The sequence below is a fragment of the Sceloporus undulatus genome, chromosome 5, assembly GCF_019175285.1.
Source record: "Sceloporus undulatus isolate JIND9_A2432 ecotype Alabama chromosome 5, SceUnd_v1.1, whole genome shotgun sequence".
Lineage (NCBI taxonomy): Eukaryota > Metazoa > Chordata > Lepidosauria > Squamata > Phrynosomatidae > Sceloporus > Sceloporus undulatus.
The window spans coordinates 85,031,144-85,055,244 of record NC_056526.1 but is presented as its reverse complement, the minus strand read 5'-3'; the positions used below and the strand labels follow the sequence as shown (position 1 = coordinate 85,055,244).

General features: G+C 39.7%; 1 protein-coding gene across 2 annotated transcripts in view; it reads right to left on the bottom strand.

Moving 5' to 3' along the window:
- Positions 1–9,992, bottom strand: part of PTPN12 (protein tyrosine phosphatase non-receptor type 12) — an 80,077-nt gene extending 70,085 nt beyond the window's left edge. For both annotated transcript variants that reach the window (XM_042468752.1, XM_042468753.1), the window contains exon 1: positions 9,763–9,992. In XM_042468752.1, coding sequence (XP_042324686.1) covers positions 9,763–9,861 — 99 coding nt within the window. In that variant the 5' untranslated portion in view covers positions 9,862–9,992. The remainder of the gene's footprint in view (positions 1–9,762) is intronic.
- Between the last annotated feature and the right edge of the window lie 14,109 nt (positions 9,993–24,101).

The following is a 24,101-nucleotide window of genomic DNA, read 5'->3' as shown; positions in this document are numbered from 1 at the left end:
ACTGATGGGTTTGTAGACACTGCCTTCAGGATCAGAAGTTGAATTTCAGTTACCAGGGAATGGCAAGAGGACTGGTGACCTAACGACCCATTTTGTTGGTTTGCCAGAGGCAACTGCTGGGCCCCTGTGAGAAACAGAACACTGTGCCACGCTTCTGAATATCTATGAAACTGCTAGTTTTTTCCATGTTCCTAGAATTCAGGGGTAAAAACGCACTGATACTCATTGTAACCCTCTACAATCAAAACAGGAGACAAGGCAGTGATGACTTAACTAAAAAAAAAAAGTCAGGATTAAAATAATGGACTTAAAACTCAACCTAGATAGGTTAAATGACAATTTGGAAGGAGGGAACTCGCCAGCTGTACTGATTAGAGAAACTCATACAGCATAAAATTATAATATTCTCTTAAGAATTTTTAGATGCCATTGCATGCTTCTGGAGCAAATGCAAGTACAGTAATTAAGACTGGTCTGTCCCAACCAAGAAGAAGGTGGTCAACGTCTAGAAAATGCTGTTAATTTTTGTTATGGCTTCCTTGATGTATGCTAATAAATCCAGAGCATTTTCAAAATCACTACCAAACATCTGAAGGGGGAAATGCTAATGTTGAATAGTCACCGAATAAATACTAGGTCTACTTTGTTTTTGAGGTAACATAGTAATTTGAGTGCTGGACTGTGACTCTGGAGACCAGGATTCAATTCCCAGCTCAGCCATGAAACCCACTGCGTGACCTTCGGCAACTCACATGCTCTCAGCCTCAGGGGAAGGCAATGGTAAACCTACTCTGAATTAATTTTACAAAGAAAACCCCATGATAAGCCGGCCTTAGGGTTGCCGTAAATCGGAAACGACTTGAAGGCACACAACAACATCTATAGTCTGCTAACTACCAATCTCTGTGTTAATGTGCCTTCAAGTCACCTGCTGAGTCATGGCAATCCCATTAATTTCTTGGGGTTTGCTTAGGCAATGAATACTCAGAGGTGGTTTTGTCAGTTCCTTCCCTTGAAATATGGCCTACAGTACTACCAATTCCATTCTGAATAGCAAAGCTCTTAAGCAGAAAACCTCCATGCAGAATCTAGAATCTTGGGGCAGGGATGCAGGAAGATTATTTGATGCCACTATCTACACCACCCCCATAAAAAGACAGGGGTTCATCCAACAATACAGCTCTACTTCCTCCCGACATGCCAACATACGTGTAATATAAGTGGTTATCACAACCTGCAAGATAATCCAACCAGTCCCAGAGTAATGTCGCCTTAGAATGTAATAAATGTGGAGCCCCAATCAGGAGAAGAAAGCTGTATTTCTCCTTTCAAAGTAGGGATGTTTCTTACTCTGAATCTGATAGAGCAAAAGCAATTTTTAATACTGTGTATAAGTCAGCCTCTAGCACTTCATTGGGCTCACAAGAAGAATGGAAAACCTAATTAATTCATAATTAGCCCCAAGTGTGTGCTAAAGGTCATTTACAGGTTTGAAATCACTGAAGAATACTGAGCAAAATTAGCTAAGAAAATTGTTAGCGATGCATTTTGTCTATACAGTAGCCCTTCCCAATTTGTGGGGGATCCGTTCCAGACACCCCGCCCCACGAAAACGGCAACTCAGAAATATTAGAGTCCTATTGAAAATAATGGCACATGTGCCTAAGGCGTGAGCAGGTGTGTGCCACCATTTTATCCCTCTCCACTTGTCCCTCCTGCGAAGAGTGAGCCCGTGGACTGTTCTGGAGAGTCACAATCCAGCACTCAAACCACTACACCATGCTGGTGTACCTCATTTCTTGTAAATGAGCTACAAGAAGTATTCAATTCATTTGTTTCTTCCTTTTTCATGTGTACGACGACAAGCATCTGTTTTGAGGTTTAAACCTAAGCACATGTTCTCATGACACCTGAAGTTGGAACTGTGGTTTCTTTTACAATGCGGTGGGAAACTGCAGTACATGGCCTCACATTTTCTTGGCCTTCAGTTCTGGCCAACATAGCCACTAGTGAGGAAATATGAGAGCAAGTGAATATCTGGAATGCCCTATTCTGGTTTAAAATATAGTTTGCTCTCACTTGTCTAAAGATAAATAAGTCACCATTTTGAGTTAGTATTATGGGGAACCATAACAATAATTTAAAAGCAGAATCAAAAGACATTTTTATCTATTTTTTAACTGTTTACAGCCACGAAAGAAAGGAAAAAGGAAATCCTGCAGCCCATCATAGTTCACTTACATAGTGGGAAACCATAGATCCCTATTACATCTGTGCTGAATCAACAAACCAAACATGAAACCTGTAGCAGCATGAACTCTTGGCCAGCACAGCAATCAAAATACTTCTGTGTATCATGGCACTAACATCTGTATCATGGAACATAATTCAGAGAGCCAAAGAGCTCATTCCACATGCCTAACTGGACTTCTGACTTTCTGGAACATGCAGAAATATTAACTGCTGCTTTGAAAGCAAACGGATTACTTTTGGCAAAAGAAAACATACATCTTATCTTTTTTAAAAGGATGTGGGAAAAATATTTGCAGCATTCTTCTCTGATCAAGAATAGAATCATTTCTATTATTAGCCCTGTATTTAGAGAAAAAAAGCAAGTCTCTGTTCTCTTTACTTGCCTTAGGCTTAGCTGCAGCAGCATGTTCAGCCTATTTATATATTTGGTGCCATTTGTAACCATATGGCTTGAACCTGTGTCTACATCTTGTGACATCCACATCTCTACTCACTTCTCCTTCTTACCCGCAAACCAGAAATTGCCAGTTCACAGTGAGTTTAGATACTGGACTCCACATTCTCACTGTCAGACCTCCATTGCCCTCTCTCCAGAAGACCTTTCCTCAACATCCATGTAACAGAAGAAGTGACAGAAGGGGAGTAAAAATGAGTGGTGAGTGGAGTCAAGTTGAGTGAGAGGCATGAAGTATCAGTTAAATTAGGCTTGCAAGAGAGAATAAAGAAAGTTGAAGGAGTTAGTGACATCAGAGAAAAGAAATGTCATAGGAAGGCTGTCGATCAGGACAACTGTTAAAGGGGGGGGTCAATTATGTTTTCAGTTTTGCAATTATGTCAGTCTTTCACACATTATTACTGTATCTTACTCTTTATTGATCAAATTCATTATTCTGGATCTTATATTCCCCACATAAGCGTATGCACTGATTTACCAACATGCTGGTCTGGACTGGTTTTATGAATAACATTTCACTCCAGGTAGGTGTAAGTTAAGCTTATGGGGAGGAGGGATCCTACTACTCAGTGCATCTCAGTAAGGACTAGGAGCAGTTTACCTTGATAAAGGTGAAAGAGAGTTTGTACTTAGTGGGCCAGCAGGGTGATCTATCCAAAGGCCAGTAAATTATATGAGACCTCTGGAACATCTTAAGCTCCTGCCCTGATTCCCAGGACAACAGCATTCTGGAAAAATCATGAGTGAGTAAGCCACATCTAATTCTACTTTTTATACTGTGAAGTTAATCTTATGTATCTACATAGTTCAGTATGTGAAGTTAATCTTATGTATCTACATAGTTCAGTATGGCCATGGAATATCATTTTTCAGCTCTCCCCCCCCCCATTTCAACCTTCATATCCAATGCATAACATGTTTTCTGACAACATTCCTAGCTTCCTTAGAGACTTCAGCATTCCTGCTGATAACCACAACAGTCCTCTCCTTACTTACCTTTTTTGGCTCGTGCCTAGATTTTCTGCTACCCTCAAAGTTTTGGCAATTCTTCAAAATATGTACCTGTCTTTATGAAGCCAGATCAATTGCTATGTAGTATTCTCTACTCTGACTGGAAGCAGTTTCCTGGGGGCTTCCTCATTACCTACTCCCTTATCCTTTGAATGGAGCATACCAATGACGGAACCTGGAATCCTCTATTTGCAGAGCATGTACTCTACCACTAAGACACAAACTCCCTTGTGTCATCTTCTCAAACATTACTCTGCTTGTACATCTCTGCTACAAGATTCTCCCTCTGAACTCCACCTTCACAGATTATGTGAACTGCAGTCCAAAGTATAAAGAAGGTAGTAGACTAGGAAAGATGAACTGAAGTTTTCTCCTCAGCCTTGCTTTCCCCCATAAAACCCTGGTTAAATCCTGTACTTTTCACTATAGCATAAGTGTCAACAATATGTAGTTACAGTTGTTCCTCCATATTTGCTAGGGTTAGGGGAACAAGACCTCCGTGAATATGGAAAAACCGCAAATAACAAAAACACCATGTTTTTACCTGAAGGACACCTCTCTAGGAATCTCTAGGTCCTCCAGTGCAACTCTGTGGTCAATGTCCAACATACACTGACCATAGAATGGCAATGGATTAGCTACAAATGGTCTTTCAGTGCAACTTTTAGTTAAAGTTGACCACAGAGTTGCACTGGAGGACCTAGACAGTCCTAGAGAGAACATATTAATGAAATCTGTGAATAATCAAATCTGCAAATATCAAATCCACAAATATGGAGGGATGACTGTATATCTGTCCCTCACCATCCATTTGCAGTGTTGAATTGTAATAGCCAGCATATTTTTCAATTCCCAACCCCGTATCTACTGACAATTCAATACAAGAAAAGGAAAATTAGAACAACGTTAAATGGCTCATAGGACCGGAAGAGAATGATTAAAGGAACTCATCTTTTCTGCATGCTCTTTCACTTATCTTCTAATTCCTCATTCCTATCTATAATCAGGCTCAAAGCACATGAAACGTCAATTGCTCATATTCTTTGCTCCTTATCACTAAGTCCCTCTCTTCCTCATTCCCCCACTGTCTATTTTAGATTCTGAGCAGAAGACTGAGATCTGTCTTTATTGTCTTATTCATTTTTAAAGCACCACTGTGCACTACTTCTAAAGAATGAAGAATAATGATAATGGGCCAACAGTATGTGGATACCATTGTTGCTACATGCCTTCAAGTTGTTTCCAAGTTATGCCAACCCTAAGGTAAACCTATCATGGGTGGATACCACAGAAAACCACAAAATCAATCTAGTCACTGCCAAAAAGCCTTACAAATCTAGTCACTGCCAAAAAGCCTTACAAACTGATATCCTATGGCATGAAAAGCAGTGAAGTCTCGTGGCACTTTGATTACTGACAGATTTGTTAGGACATAACGAAAGCGGTCTCAAGTCCACAAAGACTTATGGCATAATAAATATGCTAGTCAAACATGGCTTTGTTTTGGCGGCAGCTGATTATCATAGCTACAGCTCTGAAAATAATTATCATCAGCAATATGTTGTTATTCTACTCAGAGCAGTATTCAACATACAGTAATAATCAGACTATAACTTAATCAACAAAATATTCAAATATAGCTAACCATTTCTAAATGCAATTGGGTAAGATAGAAGTTGAAAAATTCCAGAATATACAAGGCTCAAGTATATAACTGTCATGAGAAAACACTAGGATAAGGAGATAGAAATCATCAATCAGGGAAGATCAAGGTAGAAAGTACAAGGTAATGATGTACAAGATTTTGACGCTTTTGTTCAGTAAGGTTTGAAACATGCACTTGGGCTACAATGTCCACAATGGGCTCCAATGCATAATCTGTGTAGAAATCATCTGCATAATCACATACGCAAAAATCTTTGCAGAAAGTAGTAGGTGAGCTTACACTAAGTAGGTAAAAGAGCAGAAGTAGAAACCAGGAGCTGATGTATGCTTTTAAATCAGGAGTATAAATTTTGATATTGTATTAAACCAAAAAACAAACAGAAACGGAAACAGGGCTGACCCAATACAGTCAAATAAATCAGGCAAAATTTTGGGTACCTAAATTCATGGGGTATTTGGCTCATCTTCCCACCATTTTTTAAAGGTGCAGTTAGGCAATTTAACAGATAGTCAGCTGAATCATACCCTTGCATACTGGAGGACAAGATTAGGAACCTTCTGGTTTCTAGCAGCTGTTTAGTGCATTGTCATAGTTGTAGAAGGGAGGAAACAAAAGTAGACGCTCATTAAAAATTAAGTTGAGAATAGGATTTCAATGCACAGCACAAGACAAGACTGCACAGCAAAGCCAGAAGTTTGAATACACCCAGGGCAGCTCCTCACTGCCTCTGCCTCAAAACCCTGACTCAGGTCAGCCTTAGAGCAAGCCAGAATGAGAACAGAGGGACAGTAGTAGTAACAGTAAAAGACCACATTAGAAGAGATGTACTAAAGTCACCACAATGGAGAGCTATGGCAAGGGCAAGGGTTGAGCACTCTAGAATAAGAACAAGAAGAGCAGCTGTCAAAGTACAGAGAACTGACTTTCAACATATTATGTCATATTTGAAAACCAAATGATAATAAAGGAGAAATGTTGGAAGTCAGTGATAATGCTACCGTAATATTTCGTGCCTTGTTATTGTGCACCTTCAAGTTGTTTCCAAGTTATGGCAACCCTATCACTGGGTTTTCTTGTCAAGTTTCTTCATAGGGGGCTTGTCACTGCCATCTTCTGAGGCTGAGAGAGTATGACCATTTCATGCTTTAGTTCAGACAAGGGAAAACGGAGATGGGCATCCTGTTGATGCATTATAAAAATGTAACTACAGTGGCAGCACAAAAGAAAAGGCTGTGGATACAGCACCAAGGAGGACATAAGGCATAGGAAAACTAGGGACTGGTATCATATGCCTTTCCTAGCTATCACTGAGTGGTCCAGGAGAAGTGCAACTATTGGCACAGAGTCTCTTCTACAATGTCAGAAATGCAGTGATGCAGAGGGTTTGGTCTGAAACCTTCAGTATGCTCATCCTCAAATAATAATACAACAAGCTGGGAGAGATGTTTATAAAATGTCTCCAAAGCACACTTTTGAACACAAAAAGTAAAAATGGAAAAAATAGGTTTTGAGATATAGTAGCAAAGGTTGTAAAAATTAATCAAATTGCCTATCAGAAAGAAAAAAGTGTGAAACCAAGGAATTGTTCTACAAGAAAATGGTGAAGTGAAGGAATAGGTCAAGGAAAAGGGGGAGGGACAGAGAATAATAATAATAATAATAATAATAATAAGATTTATTTATATGCCGCCCAATCATCTGACACATGAAAAATGAGCATAAGGTATGGATGGAAAAGTAGTTTGTCAGTATAGATTTCTCTGCAGAAATATCCATTTTGTACGTACTGAGAATGGTAACAGGGTGAAGTAAACATTGCTTCAGAGAGTTACACATTTCTAAAGCTTATAATGCATTTGAACAAAGAAAAAATGTGTACAAAATCATGTGCACATTTGAAAATGAAAACTAACCTGCTTTATTCAATGGGGGAAAATGTTCATTATAAAAGCTTCTGCATTTTAAAAAAAAAGGTGTATAATTTCAATAGAGAGAGAGAGAAATGCTTCCTTCATGTTCCATTTTCACATCTATCTAAAACAATCTCTGTATTGTGAAGAGATGGATTAGGAACAAATTATTCCATTGGGACATCAATTAAAAGAAGAATACTACTAAACATCATAAAGCAAGTCCCTTTTATTGCAGCCATTTTACAAGCGCTAAAGGTGTCACATCTGTAACCAACATATTCTTCAATTTGTTAACCCTTTTTCTCTTTACTGCTGTAGAAATTTGCAGTGAGAAGTACTATTAGCAATGCAGCAACCTCTTATGACATTGCACACATTGCTAGCAAACAGAGCAAGTTAGGAACACCATCAAGTTTCTATATGACAGCAGTGGTTTTCGGTAGGTCCTTAATTGAGCAATGTTCTTATAATCCGATTGCAATTCCCAATCTTATACGACTTTCTGGGTAATGTAGTGGTACCTACATATTTGTTCATGAGTGCTACGATTAAAGATGTTATGATTCCTACCATTCTCAACTATATTATATATAGAAGCAGATATTCAAAAAAGAATCAGTTGTTTCAAGTCCTGGAAAATGTGCATTAAGAGGAAACCGATGACTTCAAATTCATTGCCTCTTGTGAGGTTTCATCTCTTTTCCAGATCCTTTTTCTATTTACCTCAGGAACAATAGAACCCTTTCAGCCAGAAAGAGCCATTCCTCTTTCCCATGCCGCCTCATCCGGGATCAGGAAACCACTTCCTAAAGTCCATTTCCTCTTCCATGCCGCAGACCTGAGACAACTTTCGACAGCAGCCCCTTTGGTCTTTCGCAACATCCTGCAGCCACCTCCCTTGTATTTCAGGCAACCCTCGGATTTGACACTTGCATCAGAATGTGTGTTCCCAAGCCATCCACTGACCGGATCTTGCATAGCAACAAGACTGAACAAGATGAACTAAGGGCTACAACACACTGCAGAAATAATCCAGTTTGAGACTGCTTTAACTGCCCTGGTTCAATGCTAGGGAATTCTCGGGACTATAGTTTTGTGAGACATTGAGCCTTCTCTGTCGGAGAGCCCTGCTGCCACAATAAACTACAGTTCCCAGGATTCCCTAGCATTGAGCCAGAGCTGTTAAAGTGGTCTCAAACTGGATTATTTCTGCAATGTGCTTTACACTTACGACAAAGATTAAATATTTCCAGTTTAACCAAATGCCCTTCATTGCTAAGGAGATCTGGTTGCATGCAAAGCAATGATAACCATTGCTAGAAGAACTTGCATTGCTGATTTTTTATTTTTAATTCAACTGCACATAGCCAGATATTAAGAAACGTAAAAATGTCCTCCTTGCAAGAAGAAGAAGCTCTGATGGGAGATCTGGATGGATACAGTTTGAGGCCACATATTAAGGAATGTAAAAACGCTGTCCCTTCCAGAACAAGAAGCTTTGAAGAGAGATCTGAAGAAATGCAGTGTGAGACCACATCTGTGGCTATAAAGCCAAGTGGGCAAACAAATGGCTTCAAGTGTAATGGAAGGAGAAGCAGAATGAGGATGTAATGAGATAATGAAATGAGAGAGAGATGGGGGGAAGGGGGGTGAGGATGCTGGCAAGAGCATTACATACAATATTAATAATAATAATAATAATAATAATAATAGCAGACTGAGGTTTTGCAGTAAAGGATAGCTAAAAGGCAGCCATTATATCCCAACTGCAGGCAGAGGGATAATAACTGAATTTCAGAGCCATCCTCTCTACCTGGGCTAGGACTGTCACAGAAAGAGAGGGAAGGAAGGAAGAGAGGGAGGGAGGAAGAAAGGAAAGGAGAAAGAGAGGGAGGGGGGAGGAAGGAAGAAAGAGAGAAAGAAAGAAAGGGAGGGAGGGAGGGAGGAAGATGGGAGGAAAAGAGAAAGGGGGAAGGAAGGGAGGGAGGGAGGAAAGGAAGGGAGGGGGAAAGGAAGGAAGGAAAGGAGGAAGATAGAAAAAAGAGAGGGAGGGAGGGAGAGAGGGAGGAAAGGAGAAAGGGAGGGAGGGAGAAAAGAAGAAAGGAAAGGAAGGGAAGACCCTCCCTGGAGCCTGGACGGAGGGACCCCGAACCCTGAAAGCCCCAGGCTTTGTACTGCTTTTTTCTTACTTTGGACCCCTGGGAAAAGGATGGGAGAGGCGAGCAAACAATAGCAAATGTCCATAATAGCCTTTGATGTGCACATCCACATCCAGAGAGAGAAAGCTGGGAGGCGCAGGCCATTGGAGTGAGGGAAGGGGTGTCTGGGAAAGGAGGATGCAGCCCTTCCTCCTCCCAGCTCCCTCCAGGGAAGGGAGGAGGAAGGGCCTGGGAGGAGGCTCTGAGTCTGAGGGAAGCCCCTGCCTTGCCCCTTCCCTCCCTTCCTTCCAAGGGAGGCTGCCATACCATGAAGTCGGAGGCGAAGTTGTCCTCCCCGTTGTGGCCGGCGTCCTTCATGGCCTTGACGCGCTGGATGAAGCTCCTCAGGATCTCCTCCTGCTCCATCCTCAGCCCTTCTTCTCCTCCTCCTCGCCCCCAGACCCAGCCTCTCCACCGGCTCCTCTCAGCAGAACCTCCGCTTCATCCCTTCCTTCCTCCGAGTCAGCTCCCTCTCGCCCTTTTTTCCCCCTCTCCTTCTGCGCAGCCGCACTAGCCTCCGCTCCCTCCCTCCCCCCTCCCTTCAACGTGTTGATCTGCCACGCCCGAGCGTCCGGCTCCGTGATTGGCTCCCTTGCTTCCCAAGCCTGCTGTGATTGGCTCAGCCGCTCTGCTCTAGTCCCGCCCTCCCGCTTCTCTGGAGACTAGAGAGACTTCCTCTTCCCACCCCTAAATTGTTCCCCGGTGGACGGGTCCTTTCTATCCTTGTTGGTTGTGGGATGTACCAATGCGGTGTGATAAAGGGGGGGAGCGGAGGGGAAGGGAGCTTGCATAGTGCATTGAGTCCTTGTTATCCACTGAGGCTTGGTTATTATTTATTATTTATTTATGTATTATTTTATTTATTTATTTTATATTTTAATATATCTATAAATAAATAAATATAATAAAAATTGTATATTAATTACAACACACACACACACACACATATATATATACACATTTTAAAATATAAAAATATAAATAAATAACATTATATATATATATATATAATTTATATTTTATTTATTATTTAGTTAATAAAACCCGTGGATGTTCAATTAAATGTAATTTTATTTATTTTTATATTTTTTATATTGTAAAATGTATATTATATATAAGTTATAATTTATATACAATTTTATTTATTTATTTAATTAATTGGTTATTATTTATTCCTCAGGGGATAACAAAGTCCATGGATGTTCAAGTCCCATTAAATATAATTTTATTTATTACATTTTTATATTTATAAATTTTATATATATATATATATATATATATATATATATAATTTATATTTTATTTATTTATTTGTTATTTGGTTATTATTTATTCCACAGGGAATAACAAAATCTGTGGATGTTCAAGTCCCATTAAATATAATTTTATTTATTTATTTATATTTTTATATTTTACATTTTATGTTATATATATATATATATATATACACACACACACACACATACATATATTTATATAATTTATAATATATATAAAATTTATATTTTATTTATTTATTATATGGTTATTATTTATTTCACAGGGGATAACAAAATCTGTGTATTCTCAAGTTCCATTAAATATAATGGCATAGCAAAATGGTGTCCTCTCTATAAAATGGCAAAAAATCAAGGTTTGAGATATGTATATATATATATATATATATACACAGTATATATATATATATACACACACACACACACACACACACACAAGCTGTGGATGCTTGAATCCGTGAATAAAAATAACCATGGATAAGGAGGGCCGACTGTAAAAAGTAAAAGCATTGGAGTAGGACTCTGAGGTGCAGGGTTCAAATCCTGGCTCAGCCATGGAACCCACATGAGGAAGTCACACTCTCTCAGCCTCACTTGATAATAATACTGTAATAATAAATAAAACTTTATTTATACCCCGCCCCTCTGTCAAAGACAATTGAGGTGGCTTACAGTTAAAACATTAATACAAAATCCCAATATTATCCTAGTTTCCCTCCCCCCCCTAAAACAATTAAACAATTGAACATGAAAATAATCCAATTAAAATGAGCAATGAGCGACTGGGGTACGGAGTATTCGATGAGGTAGTCGTATTCGGTGTGTGGCCAGGTTTGCTACTCAGGGAAGGCCTGCCAGAAGAGATCCGTCTTGACTGCTGTCTAAGCTGCCAATATGACAGATCTCCTCCGGCAGGACATTCAATAATCCAGGAGCGGTTGAAGAAAAGGTCCTCTGGGTGGTTGCTGTCAATCTGGTCTTTATAGGTTGCAACACATTCCTCCCAGAGGACCTGAGTGTGCAAGGTGGATTTGTAAATCGAAAATGCCTAGAAGGCACATAACAACAAGGGGAAGGGAGGGGGAACCTCCTGAGGATCCCTGTTATTGTGTGCTTTCAAGTCATTTTTTATTTAATGGCAACCCTATTAGGCCCTAGTGGCGCAATGATTAAATGCCTGTACAGCAACAACTCACTCACAAACCACAAGGTTGTGAGTTCAATACCAACCAGGAGCTCTGGGTCAACTCAGCCTGGCATCCTTCCGAGGTCTCTAAAATGAGTACCCAAGCTTGTTGGGGGGCCATTAGTTTATATTTTGTAAACCGCTTAAGTGCACTGACAAGCAGTATAGAAATGTACTTGCTACTGCTATTGCTATTATACGGTTTTCTTGACAAGGTTCTTCAAAGGAGGCTGGCCATTGCCATCTTCTGAGGTTGAGAAAGTGTGACTTGGCCAAGGTCACCCAGTGGGTTTCATGGCTCAGACGGAATTTGAACCCTGGTCTCCAGAGTCATAGTCCAACCCCATGATATAGGGACTTGCCAGGATTTTGGGAAGGGGGGGCTTGAGTGCGGCAGAGCGCTCACGCCATGGGCACACATGCCATTGATTGTACTCCAGCGCAACTTTGGAAGGCGGGTCCAGACGCTACAGACCCCCCCCCCTTGGCTATGTCAGTGCATGATAGGGGTGCCCTATGGTTGCCATAAAATAGAAATGACTTGAAGGCACACAACACACGCAAGGTGACCCTTTCATGCAGTTTTCTTGGCAAGGTGGTTAGGAGTTGGGTTTGTCATTGCCTTCCCCTGAGGCTGAGAGAGTGTGACTTGCCTAAGACCACCCAGTGGGTTTATATGGCCAAACTGGGATTCGAACCCTGCTCTCCACAGTCATAGTCCAACATCCAAAGCACTAGGCCTGGGGTTTATCTAAAGAGAGAAGGGTATGAGATGAGTCTGTCTTTTGGCATTAGAGGCAGCCTTCAGTGGAGACCACTAGGCAAGCCGATCTAATATATGGAGAGCTATTTTAAAATCTTATTTCCCATCCTTTCTTACCATGTGGGCTCAAAGTTAAATCCCATTGATTTTCATGGGACTTGCCAACCCCCACAGCAGCTGCTTTTAAGTTGTAGGCATAATGGGGTAGGTTCATCCACCAGTTACTGGATCGGATCCATTTAGCTTTGCTTCTGGTGACTTCCAGGCTGCTACCACACTTTCACACCACTTTAATTGCCATGGCTCCATGCTAAGGAATTCTAGAGTTTTAATTTGACAGGGAAGGCTAAATACCTCACAAAATACAGTGGACCCTTGTTATACGCTGTGGTTTGGTTCCAAGATCCCCTGCGTATAACAAAATCTGTGTATGCTCAAGTCCCATTAAATATAATGACATAGCAAAATGATGTCCCTTATAAAAATGGAAAAACAAAGTTTGATCTTTGAAATTTATACTTTCTTTGAACATTTTCAAACTGTGGATGCTTGGATTTGTGTATAAAAATTCTGTGTATAAGAAGGGCCAACTGTATCTTCAAATCCCCGCCTTGTGCGCGCCCGCACCCCCCACCTCCACTTCCTCCTCCTCCTCCGTTCCTTCCAGGCCACCCAGCAAATGAAGGAGGGGGAGAAGGAGGAGGAGGAAAAGGAGGAAGGGGAGGAGGAGGAGGAGGAGTAAGGAGAAGAAGAGGAGGAGGAGGAGGTGGTGGTGAGTGAGTGGCCAGAGGCCTCAAGGTGGCTTTTTTTTGGGGGGGGGGGTCTTTTAATTCTAACAAGTCTCCCTTATTTTGACAATGATAGTGTGATGATGATGATATGAGTCAGCTTCAGAGACATGCAGACACTGTTTCTGAAGCCGAGAGAGTGTCACCTTCCAAAGTGCATTTTCTGTGTGTTTTTGTTTGTGAATCTGTGTAAGGAGGATCTCATCTGTTGAGTTCTGCAAATAACAAATTAAAATAGACTACAAAAGACATTAACAGCAAATACCACACTTTGGACTGGAGTGGGTTGTATGCCAAGAGGGGTGGTAGTACCCTGATGGACTAGTAGCTACAGCGCACACCCCGTTTTGTCAGAATAGCACCACCATTGTTTGCTATGATGTGTTCAACATGTTTACTTTCAACACAATAACCTCTCTGGATATGCAGTAAGATACTCTGCAAGTCATTTTATTCAACAATTTTCCATGGTTGTAAGCTTTCATAGGGGAAAAAATGCTACTATATGATATGTCTCAGTACTTGACATAACATACAGTTCAGTTTCATGTATACAAATAACTGTAGTTAAGAGTAGAATACAGCAGTTTTAAATACAGCTATGGTCCTCCAGAAGTTGTCTTTCCACTTACAGTTATGGATATGTGCTACAGAATGTAACCCTGCTGACCTTTTGTACCATGGATTTTATAAGTTTGAAACATAAGGTTTATTTCTCCCTTGCTCTTTGTGGAGCAGATAGCTATGGCCAAACACAACAAGCAAATGTTTGTAGATGCACACTACATCTGTATTAATAATGGTAACATGAGGTCTAATGTTCTGTCAAAGTCTGGAAACCTATGCAGATTTACTTAGGAATGAAGCTGGGTTCACATCAGTATTTTTATCAAGCGATGTTGTGCTTGGAAATCAGTCAATTTTAGACCTACAATATTAGAGGCAACATTTTAATATCTCCTTAATATCTTCAGAAGGTTTCATCCCCTTCTCTGTTCACATTCTTTTACTAGTCATCTAGTACAGAGATATCAGGCATTAGCCTCGCATGTCTGAGTCAAACTTTTGTCCCACTAAATTCCTTGCAGCTTACTTCCACATATATGTACTTAAGATTAGGCTGCATATTTTGGATTTTATTCTAATTCTAATTATTCTTTATTCTAATAATAATAATAATAATAATAATGTCACTGATTTCAACATTCCTCTTATTGATAATGTCATATGAATTCTTGTGTGTGTGTGCACCAGAGAATATCAAACCAAGATTAGTTTGCCCCTTTACCCAAAGGTCAGTGAATGTTTATTTTAAAAGTTATGGCTCACAATCGCAGAGCAACCTTTTTAAATAGTTGAAATCCTGCATCCCTGAAGTCAGAAGATCAAAGGGAACATGATAGTAATGGTCAAGTGACAGATTATATGTCAGCACAGATCTTTTCACACACACATACACACACACACACACCAAAAAATCTGCTCCTACTTCTATACCTTGAAGGATTTTCTGTCTCTCTTCTTCCTTACAACCTTGACTATTTCAAAATATTAAGTTGCAGTAGAATCGTCTCCATCATGAGCTGAACTGACTACTTTTGCTGCATCTTGTCTCACTGATAATATGACCCTGTTTCTTCTTAGACTGCTATTTCAGAATAAAATACTGTGCAATTGTCTGGTTGGAAATGTCCCATTCTTATCCACTTTAATTCACCCAAACTAAGTACTGCAATGTTTAGATGTTCCATTTTTTTTTTTACTTCACAGCTTCTAGCTTTCTTTGATTCATGGTTCTCACACTCCATATTCCTAATTATATGCATTGTGCAACTTCAGACTTTCTTTTCACATCTGAGCATATCAGCAGCTGAACATCTTTTGGCTTGAGCCTTCACGTTGCATGACACACAGTGCTCATTTTTTCCTCTTTCTCAGTAGCTAGTTAAGTGCCTTCCAATGAGGATCTCATCTTCTAGTATTCTCTCTTGCTACATTTTGGATTACCTCATCCATATGGTTTTCAAAGTAAAAGATAACCAACAGTGCCTTCTTTTCCTAGTACTAAAAACAACTATAGTGGGAAAGGGAGGTGGGGGACTTTTTCAAAGGTTACACCTCCAAAGCACAACGTGTGTGTGTGTGTGTGTGTGTGTGTGTGGAGGGCAGAGATAAGGTCTTGGAAGCAGGCAGTCACTGTGTGCAATAACATTTTAGCACAAATGGATGCTTTAAGCATGCACTGGATATGAAGGTGCACAAGATAAGATAGAAATTCCACCTGAAAAACATTTTTATAGACAGCATTATTGTCGCTGGATAGGATCCTTGAGTGATAAGGCTTTCAGTGGTGATTTCACCATCTCCTTTCTCTGAAATATAGCATACAGCACCTGGTATTGATCGGCAGTCTCTCATCCAAGTACAAACCAGGGCTTAGCTTTGAAGATCAGACAGGATCTGGCACTTTTAGGATATTTAGGCTGCCTAATATGACCTTCCAGATAACTGAATTTTTAATGTACAGTAACTCCCTTCTTCATCTGTTTTGGTCTTTGTCATTTTTGGAATACAATCAGACCTTTGTATTCACGAGGGGATCCGTTCTGGACACACACACCCTTCGCATACAAAAAATGCAAGACCTCAAGTCCTGTTGTCCCTAATGATGGTGCAATGTGTGCGCGACCACTGTTGCATTTGGGACAATGGCGCTTGCCATCTGTGGATGTTCAAATCCACGGATGGCAAGATCCCACTCTATAGAAACAACTAATGCTATTACCAAGGAAAAGAACAAAACAAAACAAAAACCTAAACAACTTTGTATCTGAATCACAGTTCAAATTCTTCCCTGCTCAATTACACATCTGTAGTGAGTTGGGCCTCTGCCACCAAACAGATGGGTTTTGGAGTCTGCATTGACATCAAGGTCAAGTGTTAGCAGTGGCATGAAGGGTTATTTTTTATTAGTGATCCTGTAAGGTACTTTTTGTATTAGCTTTGAAATTTGAGGCTAGGGAAAGATATGAAAACTGGAGCTAACTAGGGGAATAAATTCTCCTCTGTTGCCAATCACAATTGCCATTGAATCATAGAACCATAGAGTTGGAAGAAACCTCAAGGGTCATCCAGTCCAATCACCTGCCATGCAGGAATACACAGTCAGTGCACCCCCAACAGATGGATACCCAGCCTCTGTTTAAAAACATTCAAAGAAAGAGACTCCACCATACTCCAAGGGAGTTTGTTTCACTGTTGAACAGCTCTTAATGTCAGGAGGTTCCTCCAAATGTTCAGGAGGAACCTCTTTTCCTGTAGCTTGCATCTATTGCTCCATGTCCTAGTCTCTGGAGCAGCAGAAAACAAGTTTGGTCCATCCTCACTATGACATCCCTTCAAATATTTAAATGGGGCTGTCATATCACCTCTTAACCTTCTCTTCAGGCTAAACATACCCAACTCCCTAAGTCATTCCTCATAGGGCATAGTTTCTAGACCTTTCACTATTTCGGTTGCCCTCCTCTTGACATGCTCTAGCTTGTCAACATCTTTTTTTTAAATTATGGTGCCCAGAATTTCACGCAGTATTCCAGGCCAGGCCTGACCAATGGCAGAGACATTAATCATGCTTGTACACTTTGGTTTTCCTTTTTCCTTCTGCAATATACAACCCCTCCATCAGCCTTGCCCTGCATTGTGTACATTCCAGTCCAGAAACCCACTTAGCCAGTGATGGGGACTCTGTTTGCCAGCTGAAGAGAATTAGTTTGGGAACCCAGTTCTACCACTGGCAGTGAGAAGATGCTAGATCCAGTCAGTGGAAGAGATGGAATGCTTCTCTGAAGTGTATCATCTGGTGCATCATTTACTTATAGCATTAACATATGCCAGAGATAAGTAACAAAGGAACTCTTGGGGAGGCCTGAAATTATACCCAGTACCAGAACAGAAGAATCTGGCGCAGTGAGCAAGAGTGTTGAGACTGACCCCATTACTGTGGAAACTAGAAGAGCTAGAGGCTGAGAACGATGTGTGCCATACTAGTCCAAATGATAACCTGGGTGATCCCACCAGGGTTGTGAAAATACAGACAGGCTTGTGAAGATAACAAAAATTTGCCCTTTTAGTAGTGTTGCTACTGAATATGTTGAAGGAAAGGGGCATCAGGGATGAAATTAAAGTTTCTGAGAATCATGTCTAGTTTGTAAGATTTATGGTGGGGAAACTGTGGTGGAAGGAATGGTTTATGGACTGCAGACCACAGATAACAGGACATTCAGCAGATGGGAGGTAAAATTTCCCTAATGCAAAACTCTGACATGAAAGTGCTGAAGAGGGGGTGAGGAGTAAAGATTCCACATGCCTAAGGGAAGTTTTTGTGTGCAGAACCTTTTAAGCTAGTAAGTGTGCTAGTTTACCCACTTTCTGTTGGAAATGTGTGTTTTCTTTCCGTTTCCTAACACAATATAAAAAGAACAACAACTGGTAAGAGGAGAGAAAAGTTAACAGAAGCAACAAAATGGACCTATAATAACAATAACATTCACCAGTAATTTCTGTTCAAATTAGTCTGTTAAAACATTGTTGGAATGTGTGTAACATTAAGTGTTATTTCTTATTGCTTACCCATCCTGTGCCAAAAAAGTGAAATTCCTTTGTATCAGATTTGTAATATTTGGGCTATGTGTTGCTAACCAACAGTTCAGTCCTGACTTGGAAATAAATTTAGCTGAATACCCATGTGGATTATTTCCAAGTAACTGCATGTAAGAATAAAGAAAGAATCTCTTAGGAAAACTGTACAATACAAAAATCTGGTCAATATTGTATTGGACAGAATTTAGTGGGGAAATGTAGGGAATAACTAAAAATTCTTAATATTGTAATATTTTATATCAGCCCTGTTTGTCACACTTAACACAAGTAAACGTTTATCCAGATTTCTTTGTTCAAAAGACAATACCTGAGCTGTCTCTTTCAGAACTGGAAGGAAATACAGAAGCTGGGTGTAATAGTGGGGATGCAAAATTGTTTTTAATATAAATAGGAAATGGAACCAGGATGTAAACTGGATAGCTTCCCTGTCCAGAAATGTCAAATAAAAATAAACAGGTTCACTGAAAAGTTGGAAAATATTACTTGTCTGTGGAAAGAAAGGGATATTACAATATTTTTTGTTTTGAAAGATAATGTACTAGTACAATTAAAAGAAATATGACTGCTAGGTTAAACAAAAATATATTTAGAACAGGAAGATAAAATTTAAAAATCTAGGGTGTAATAAAATGAGCTTTTCAAATTCTCTTCATGGCCAATCTACAGATTTAACCTGTGCACACTTAGCAAAGAGAAATTTGGAACACAAAACAGAACAACATGGTATGGTATGGTTTGTGCCATTTGACCATTACAGTAGCAGAGGGCCAGGAATCAACATATCCATATTGTGCTTAGCACAGTGACTTATGTTCATATTCAGGAGCAAGTTAAATGGACAGATGGCATCTGACTGCTATAATTAACAGCTGTTGGTTCATCATAAAACTTTATAGTGTAATGCCATCAGTGAATATTGGATAATTCTGAAGTATAAACAGCACTGAAAGTTGAAATATTAGTGGTCAGAACTATTCCTCCTGTGCAAATACATTTTAAAGTGTAGTGGGACTCTCTGCTCAGGAAATGTCAGAAAGATTACTGTGATTAGTATGAATTTCTCAGACTAATTCAGAGATTGTACATACTCGCGCACCATTATATGCATCATTGCCTGGGAAGCTAGAATCGGTCTTGCTTTCAAGCAGGGTATCCTAAACTGAGAGCTTGGAAGAGTTACGTTTTGTACTACGAGTTCCAGAATCCTAAAGTTGGGCCTCAGGTGTACTCTGTTTTCAGCAGCCATCATGCCAATGGACTTAGCTGGCATTCATCACCACCATCTTCAGTACTATCAAATGCTAAGAATTTTACTCCTAATTGACATTAATAGGATTCCTCACCTGTCACAACTTGCCTGGGGAACATGTCCTTATTGAGACTAAGATGTTCCTCACCTTGAATAAGTCAGCACATAGTTTAGCCTCTTAGAGGGGAGCTTTAAGGAGAAGGCTTTGGATCAACTCACTTCTAAAGAGACAAAAAACCAAAGGTAATCCAGGTTGAAATTACACAAAAGAATTGTCATAATGGAACATCTTGTCTCAAGGCCAGGTTTTATATTACCAAGTGTTGCATATCCTAGTGAAAATGGATAATATGAGCAGGATGTAAGGTATCTGTTTTTTCTATTTGTGCATATTTTAATACACCCTACTTTTAACATTTCATCAACATATTTTTATATAATTCACCAATATTACATAATAACATTACTAACCAGACAATGAAAAGGTACAGTGGACCCTTGTTATACGCTGGGGTTTGGTTCCAGGATCCCCCGTGTATAACAAAATCCTTGTATGCTCAAGTCCCATTAAATATAATGACATAACAAAATGGTGTCCCTTATAAAAAATGGAAAATCAGGGTAAATTTATACTTTTTTTAAAACATTTTCAAACTGTGGATGCTTGAATCCATGTATAAAAAAATCCGTGTATAAGAATGGCCGACTATAAGTAAAAATGGAACAATTTAAAGTATTCTACATTTACTATTGCTATAAAAGCATGGCTCATCTACAATAGGCAATTTGGATCTTCTGCTCAAGTGGTATTATTATGTGTAAGCATCTGAAGGGTAAAATATATGCTTGCTTTCCTTTAAGATGAACAATTTTATTCTCACAGGAATCTGAACTAAGTTTTCATAATCAGACATCTTATTTCCCAAGGACGATTGGATTGTAACCAACAAAGATTAAAATTTAGTTTTTAGTTTTTAATTTCCATGGCCTGTTTACCACAAGAAAGGATATATATTATCAACTACATAATGCTCATTCAGGTTGTAAGCAACCCTAATGTAATTATATAGCATTAATGCAATGTTTACTTTCCAAACTACAAATCAATGACCCTGCTAAGTGGAAGAGGAAGGTCAGCAGGAAAGTAATGTCTAGGGAAAGGTTCTCCTGCTTTCCATGTCAACATCTTTGTTCCTATCTCCTCCTATTAGAAAATTCCATAAAAATAATTGATGGCCAAAATTTGAAATGTAATTTGCTAGACAGCATACAGTTCCCACAGACATCTTTCCAATAGGCTATATCTTTAGTTGTTTTTGTTTTTCTTCTTCCTTCTACATTTTCCTAGTTAAATAATTTGTTCTTGTTCCTCTTTTGTTTTTATACAAAAAGAAGAAAAAGAAGTTGGCCAAAAATCCCAATATGTCATGTGCACTGTACTGAGAACAGAGCTTATCTGCAGGTTGCTATAGGGAAAAGATGGAGAGAAAACAGCCCACAGACTACCAGCCAATATTTGGTGGGCCCATCTAAACTTGCTGCTGTTGGAGGTCTTGCAAATACAGTAACACTGTTCTTTTTCTATACATGCAGCTATATGTGGTTTTTCTTCTATCTCTTTTTATTTTGCCTTGAGTCACACTCTTGCAAAAAAAAAATCTTGCAGGATATAAATCAAATTATTGATTGTTTATATATGAGAGTCAAATGACCCTGTGGCTCAGATCGCTATAGTTTGCAAACTCCTCCAAATGAAAACATTTGCTATTGTCTATTTGGGGACTGACAGCAACTTCTAAAACTGTGATTGAAACCTGCAAATGTCATGCACTGTTTGAGCAGAAATGCCACAACAGAGTTCCAAGAAGGGCAATCTTAGATTGCCCTTCATTGTATCATAACTGTAGATAGGATATGTAGTCATCGAAAAAGCTAAAAGAAGTCTTCCCTCTTTCTCTGAATGGCTTGACATTTCATAGATTTGAAAGAACAGATTCTTTTATCTGTTCATCACCTTGGGAGCCCTTGTTGACTGGAGTCAATATAGAAATGCCTTAAATGAATAAATAAATCTAGAAGACATAAATCAAAGATTTAGGCTCTGTCCCACTCAAACAATTGATCTGACATTGCATCTGAAGTTATGAGTAATTCATGCATCTTATTTCCATGTGCTTTGCAGGAATAAATTTGCATGATGCACTGCCAAATGCATGATCAATAAAGATCTCACTCTCTGCCTGTGACTTTTTCACAACTGTCATCCAGTTCAAGGATCAAAATGGAAGCTCCATCAGTCAGTGCCATCTGGACACTTGATATTCTCCAGAGAGGTTTTTGCCTATAGATCAATGAACCAATTATTCCCATCCATAAATGTAGCTTGTCACCCATGGCAGAGAATACAGATAGTATTTCATCTCATACATAAGCATACCACAAAGTCAACAGAGAGAAGGCACAGTAGCATATTCATTTTCTTTAACTGTTTCAATAGACTGTTCTGGAGATGACCCAGTTGAAAGGAAATTATTCATGCAAAAGGAGACAGAGAAAGATAGCCTACAGCAGATTGGTACAAGTTATGCTTCTCAGGGGGATTGGGAAGTATGGAGCATGCTGTTAAGAGAGAGAAAGAGAGAGATGTAGAAAGTCATGTGACCTAAGCGGAGTTCTGCTTTTTGCTACACTTCAAATCACACCATGTCACAAAATGTCACTTCTTTAACTAAAAAGAAAAATTAAAATACACATCAGGAAATTATACAACTGCACTGAATTCCATGTATGTTAATGAGCAGCTATTAATCAGTATAAGGCCTAGAGGACTGGAGAAGAGCATTAAGGTGGTTGTTGGTTTTTTTTAATTACCTAAAGGTGATGCCTTTATGTTTCAGAAAATTTGCAATTATACAAAAAACATTTTAATACAGAAGCCACCTCCATAAATGACTATGAATCTCCAAATGGGAAAATATTCACTCAACTGGATAGAACAGTTTGAAAACCAATTTGAAATGGGAAAAAAATACTTGCATTTCTTTGAGGAAAGACAGTTATTCTTCCTGCTACAGTCTTCCATATTGCATGCTACTCTGGTCCAGAAGCTCTCTCTTTCCTCATGAAGAAATTTTGGGAACTGCAAGGAGGCAGAGAGGTTGCAGCCAGAAAAGTTTAACCATTTACAGAACTGAAGTTTGCCTGGAGCAGGGGCGTAGCTAGGATTTTGGGAAGTGGGGGGTCCAGACTAAGTGCCACCATTATAATGGGGCTTGAGTGCGGCGGCACAGCAGCACATACCATTCATTTTTCTAATGGAAGGGGAAGTCCGGACCCCAAGAACCCCCCCCCCTTGGCTATGTCCCTGCCTGGAGATGGGATCCAGACTTAGAATCATAGAATTGGAAGGGTCCACAAGAGCAATCTACTCCAACCTTTTGACATGCAGAAATACACACAATCCAACATCTGTTTAAAGACTTCCAAAGAAGGAGAGTCCGTCACATCACAGCAGTCTATTCCACTGTTGAACAGTTCTTACAGTAAAGAAGCTCTTCCTAATGTTTAGCTGGAATCTCTTTTCTTGTAATTTGAGTCACTGATTCGTTTTCTAGCTTCTGGAACAACAGAAAACAAGCTTGTTCCATCTTCTACATAACATCCCTTCTGATATTTAAAGAGTGCTATCATGTTACCTCTCAGTCTTCTCCAAGATTTAGGAGAGTATCACATTTACTAAAAACCCGTCTACTACTCAACAGGATACAGTTGGGTTGCTTCTGGATATTATCGCATGTAATTCACCGCCGATTCCACTGGGCGATTGCAACCCAGCTCCATCCCAGGTCCCAGGCACATTCCAGAGGCTATTTTTTCAAGATAGCAAGCTCCTATTCTGAAAAAGTGGCATCCAAAGTGCACCTGAGACCTGGGATGCAGCAGGGTTGCAATCACCCAGAAAAATCGGTGGTGAATTACATGCAGTAATTCCCAGTACCAACTCATTGGGGAGCAGTCAGTTTTTTTGCCAGTGCAATAAGGTCCTTAGTCATGCTTCAGCTCTGAAATCAATAGGACTAAACGTTAGTGATTTCAGTGGATATACTCTTAATTATGACTTGGGGCCCGAACAGACAGGCCAAAATAAAGCTGCTTTGGGCCACTTTGGAAGTGTGATGTTTAAATGATGTGCATGCATCCAAAGCCTCGCTGCAGTCCTAAGGACTGGAGTGCAGCTTTAGCTCAGCTTCCCGCCTCTTAAGATGTGTGTGTCATTTAAACATCATACCTCCAAAGTGACCCAAAGCAGCTTTTTTTTTTGGCTTGTCTGGGCCCTAGGTCCAGGTCCAATTCTATATGTTTGTATTACTTAATTGAACAAAATCCATTTTACTTTCTACTATGCCACAATCCCTAGTATTTTGAAATTCCACAGACTTTGAACCAAGGTATCACTTTTTCTGTGCTCCTCCCTTTATTTTCTTAATTCTTCATTAAGCCAATATGTGACAGTGTAATTCTGCAAGTGCAAATAAGTTTGCATTTACAAATAACTATTTCTAGGGCAGTAGAGGGACACAATTCTGCAGTAGTTGCACATCCAGTTGCGGAACTGGTTGCACACCAAGTTCTGTAGTGCAGCTACTGTACAAGTGGCAGTGTGCCTAGGGAATACAAAAAGAAT